Below are 5113 nucleotides of genomic sequence, written 5' to 3' on the forward strand. Positions count from 1 at the left end.
AGCTTCCTGCTTTTTACTAACTGAATTCAGAAATCGTTAAAGAATGAGAATTAAAACAATAAACAAGACCAGTCAAATGCCCTTGAAAGGGGACCCTGGCATCTGTTTTTCTTTTCAGCCCGGTTCAAAGAGCAATCTAACACCTATTTTTTTCACAGACGGCTTTATGGTAATCAGTATATTTTTCTGTGACTCAGACTGACAGAAACTTGGTGGACAGACCTTCATTACAAAGCAGTCAGAAAGAAGAGACAAAAGCAAAAGCCCTTAGTAGACCACAAATCCACATCTGAACCAACATGAGCAAAAGAATTAGCGACAGTTTAGGGGTTGCCTTTTTGGGGGTATCTTGAAGCAAAATTGCTATGGGAAAATGTGCAGGTGCTTGGGAGATGCTGTGCTACTACAGAGGATAGAGGTCAACTCACAGGGTGATTTCTGAAGCCTGGTAATCTGACAATTGACCAGTTTACTACTTGATTAGCTCCTTATAAAATGTGGAGCGTACAAAGCAGAGCAGCAAATCCTTCTCAATCGGGGCGTAGATTCTTTTCTGGGCTAGGTCATCACTGCTCGGGGAAGGTTCCACCAGGTTCTTCATGGTGATGTCTTTAGTGAAATGATCGATGTACACCAATGGGCCAAGAAATGGTCACTGAGTCAGCGTAGGCTTCAGGATTGGATGAGGGCCAGAGCAGCAGGATTCTCACCAGCAAGACACAGGACAGAAGGGATGCCATGCAAAGGAAGAAAGGTCACCGCTCTTTCGGAAGCAGTAGGATGAGGAAGCTGATGCTGCAGTGAGCACGTGACTCAGATTCAGAGGCAACTGGCATTAGACACCTACCAGGTGGCCTCTACCTGTAGCCAATCTATGCATATGCTATTTCATCCTTCAACAACCTAAGAATATATATATACAAGTTAAGTGGTTCAAGATCATATCTCTAGTAAGAGATATTTTGGTCTTTTTTCTTTTCTTTCTTTCTTTCTCTCTCTCTCTCTCTCTCTCTCTCTTTCTCTTTTTTTTTTTGGTTTTTCAAGACAGGGTTTCTCTGTATAACAGTCCTTGATCTCCTAGTACTCACTCTTTTTTTTTTTTTTTTTTTTTTTTTTTACAGTCCAGGTCTTTTATTTCTTTTTGTACATCAGGCCATGAATTCATAGGGAATGGGCTCCAGGAGCTCAGGCTCCTTCCCATTAGTCCTCACAAAGTGAGCTTCTCTGGGTGGAGCAGGCTGGCGCTTCAGCTGAACCCAGGTGCCCTTCTCTTTGGCTTCCTTTTTCTTCTGGTCATTCTCCTTCACCCGCTTCAGGATAGCACTCACTCTTGTAGACAAGGCTGGCCTTGAACTCATAGAGATCCACTTGCCTCTGCCTCCTCAGTGCTGGGATTAAAGGTGTGCACTACTACGGCCTGGCTCTGGTAAGTGCTTTTATCAAACAGATTTGAATGCAAGTGAACTAATACTTGATTTCACAGACTTTCGACCCGTTAGACACCCTGCATTCTGATGACAGTGAAGAAAAATTGGTGACCAGGGACCCTTGGCAAAGCTTTAGAACCAGTTCCCGGAAACAAACCCGAAGGCAGCAGTTCTGACCAGATAACAAGCACAGCAGGGAACCAGTGCTTTATCTACAGAGTGGTTAGTTGGTGTTGGGGGATTGAATCCAGGACCTGTAGCATACACAACTAACCAAGTGGTGCCTTTCCAACTGACTAACATCTCCATACCCACATCCATCTCTTGAAAGGACCAGCTAAGGATGCTACACAGCCAAAGGAATAAGTATTTCATGTTGTCTCTATAAGATTTGTTACATATGCATCGGAAAAGAGATGACAGGAATCTTTCCCTTTACAAATCATCTATAACAGCTCACTCAGTCACCGAGGTGCTGGACTTCAGACCTTGATGTCAATTCAGTGTCCACATTGGATTCAAGAGAACCATGGACTCCAGGACCTGATTAGATGGACAGGTCTGGCTGTGGTCATCTTGGAATTTTCAATAAGCTTTTTGGTTTGGTTTCATCGATAGCAAAGATAAGAGTAGACTGACTTCCCCAAAGCTTCCTTGAAACCTGAACGTATCTGGTCTTCATCAGTCAATTAGTGGTATATTGGCTTTAAATACCTTTTGCACTGTTGCATTGTTTTATTTTGCTTCCCATGAATAGTAGGTTCTGCTGTCTCAATAAAGGACGAACGTCAAAGGCTAGAAACAGGGGACTCACCGGCATCAATTAGTTGGAACATTCATGTGCTTTTTCTGCATCTATTGTTTGTTTAATTTAATTCTCATAATGTTACAACATAGCTGTAGTCAGTCTTACATTTCAAAGGGAAGAAAATAGACCCCACGTTTTATCCCAAATCTTACATTGGGTTCCTTCGTCCTTAAGATTAGATGTATGGTATTGAAGAGCCATTGCTGTACAGCCCACTGTACCGTCAGACATGCTTGACGCTATCACACTGCCCTTGTGTTCAGTAGCTACCTACATACGGAGCACTCTGATCACAAGCACAGGTAGCCTTCCGCTCCAAATGCTGTGCCAGCAGCTCATGAAGTTGTGCCTGGGAATATGTTGATCTGGCTCTTAAATGGATTCACTCAGCCACCTACCCACCAGTACCCACCTCTTTAGGGACCTCTGTCTGGATGAATTCTTCATAAATTTGCTTTGCCCTCTCTGCCATTTTGACCGGGGATTTGATCTTCTTGTAACCCTCACAGGCAACCCAGAACTCAAGGTTTTCCTCGCTGAACTCAGATTTCAAGAAACCTTTGAAGCTGGCAAGTCTGTCTAGGAAGTGAAAAGTCAGTAGTGGGATTTCATTAATTGATTTGACAAACTATATCTAGTTAAAAAACCCAATTTTACTTCCAGTACATTCTGTCATTGATGTAAAAACAAAAATCTTACAAAAGGAAACTCATTTAAATTTTATTATACACACAAAGAGCAGGAGCTATAAGAGTCCTGTTTTATAAATGAGGTCACAGAAGACAAGCAACTGCTCCAGAATGCCCAGCAAGTATAAGCAAGGTTGGAGCTTAATACCAGGTTCTGATTCTGTAGCCGCGCACATTTGTCCGTTATTCTAAACTACTTCTCAAAAGATGTGTGATTCAGTTTCTTGGAACAGGAACCTTCCATTGGGAGTTTCCTCTTCTCACTGCACTTGAACTGAGAGACTATGAAATCAGCATAACCCTCCAACCCACAGGACCAAAGAACATGAACTTTAAAGAAAGTAGATACCCCAATTTTGTTACTGCTACAGTATTGAACATCAGAGACAAGTTACCTAGCTCTCAGAATAATGGATTCCTTTTCTGAAAAATAGAAATGGTTGTTGCACTTCAATCTCAAGATGATTGCAATCACTAAATAGATCAATATATGCAAATTTATATATATATATAGACATATATATAGAGAGAGAGAAATATAATGGAGAAGTGATGGACAGACAGTAATAACAATATATATATATACATACACACACACACATATATATATGAACAAGGCATACCTGAATAAAAGTATCTTTCATATCACTTTCATTATTATCATTGTCACAAGTGGAAATCACGGCTGTCCATCAGTGAGATGGTGAGAATGGTGGACCAGGACATAGAAGGAAGAAAACAGGAAAGCAAAGAAGAGGAAGCCAAGGCAGGCTGTGAAGATGAAAACGGAAGGATGAGTCTGGACCGGCTGCTTTGTGCCTTGAGGGACAGTCCAGCCCACAGGGGTGTCTGAGGAAACACTCTGACATTTTACAACCCTTGGGAAAAGAGGACCCAAATAAAAGCTGTGTTGCCACAGACTGACTTTATCCCTGTTTGCTCTTAAAAACGCTCATGTGGGAGAATCAGTATCCCTGATGGTGCGGGTGGGGATGGAGTTCTATAAGCTCCCATGTGCAATCTGTTTTTGTTTTCTTAAAGATCAACATGCTTGTTATATGCCCTATAGGCCTCACAAATGGCAACAGATGGCTTCTCTCTCAGAACTGAAGGTGAAACTTTAAGAATGTGGTATTTTAAGAAAAAGTCAAAGACCCCAAATGATTAAAAATTCTTTTTAGGGCCAGTGAGAAGGCTCAGCTGGTGAAAGCTTGGGCCGGCAAAGCTGATGAGTTAGTTCTGTTTCCGCACCCTCAGTGACAAGAGAGAGCGCCAACTCCTGGAAGCTGCCCTCTGGCCTCCCCCAAACAAACACACACAGATGCGTGTGCAGGCACTACTAATGCATAAAATAATTGAAAAATAAATTTGAGTAAGTAGGTCCTTGCTAATGAGAAAAGATTGAATAGCAGCCTGCTTGGGTTTATTTCTACTACAGAAAATTTTGATTTAATGAAGGCTTGGATAACTCTATCAACCCTGAGAGGCAATGACCTATATTAACACAAATCCAAATGTTCCTTATGAATCAGCAAAAATGCTACCCCTACCCCTTCAGTTTTAATGTGTGTATGTAGTGTGTGTTGTTGTTGTTTAATGTCTTATTCTGTAGTCCACATGGGTCCAGAACTCACCAGGTGTCCCAAGCTAGCCTTAAATTCATAGCAATGCTCTTGTCTCAGACTCCCAAGTGCTTGAATTACAGATATGAGCCACCATGCTCAACTTTAAATCATTTAAATTTCTCAAGTCAAGACCGCAGAAAGGGATTATTAAGTTTCAAGAAAGATATTTTTCAATGTATCTGCCTTTTTCTTTTACTTGTTTTTGCATCAATCACAGTTAATATTATTATTTCTGGTATTGATTATTAGTTTCGGTAGATTTAAAAAGAGCATATCATCCGAGATATTGGACAGCCATAGCTTGATTTGCAGTAATCCATGAAGCATGATGGCAGATATGCAGGTAGCAGGCCACATATTGCTTCTCTAGGCTGATGATGCTGAAATGTCTAGATGCTGGCATAGAACCATCTGGACATACCTGTCCTTCTAGGCTTCCTCCTTAGAAATGACTGGAGATATAAAGAGCAGAGATAGAGCAGTAAGACATAGAGAAAGGAGAATCAGGGAGGAAAGAGTGATAGAAATATAACGGAGAAGCATGAGACAGACAGTAATAACAGA

At 41.4% G+C, this 5113-nt stretch overlaps 1 protein-coding gene across 1 annotated transcript; it reads right to left on the reverse strand.

Moving 5' to 3' along the window:
• Positions 1-472: 472 nt before the first annotated feature.
• LOC148122087 (regulator of G protein signaling 5-like) lies at positions 473-2707 on the reverse strand. Its single transcript, XM_087905988.1, has 2 exons — positions 2644-2707; positions 473-630 (listed from the first exon to the last, which is right to left on the reverse strand). The coding sequence occupies exons 1-2, from the start codon at positions 2705-2707 to the stop codon at positions 473-475; spliced, it is 222 nt and encodes a 73-aa protein (XP_087762114.1).
• Positions 2708-5113: the final 2406 nt, after the last annotated feature.

The sequence above is a fragment of the Myodes glareolus genome, chromosome 5 (genome assembly GCF_982192425.1).
Source record: "Myodes glareolus chromosome 5, mMyoGla1.1, whole genome shotgun sequence".
Lineage (NCBI taxonomy): Eukaryota > Metazoa > Chordata > Mammalia > Rodentia > Cricetidae > Myodes > Myodes glareolus.

Bases quoted from the DNA above. Each gene is read 5' to 3' on its own strand.
- LOC148122087 (XM_087905988.1), bottom strand. From the start codon at position 2,707: ATGGCAGAGAGGGCAAAGCAAATTTATGAAGAATTCATCCAGACAGAG. The intron at 631-2,643 runs GTACTGGTGGGT...GCCCATTGGTGT, and splicing joins AGAGGTCCCTAAAGAGGTGG to ACATCGATCATTTCACTAAA.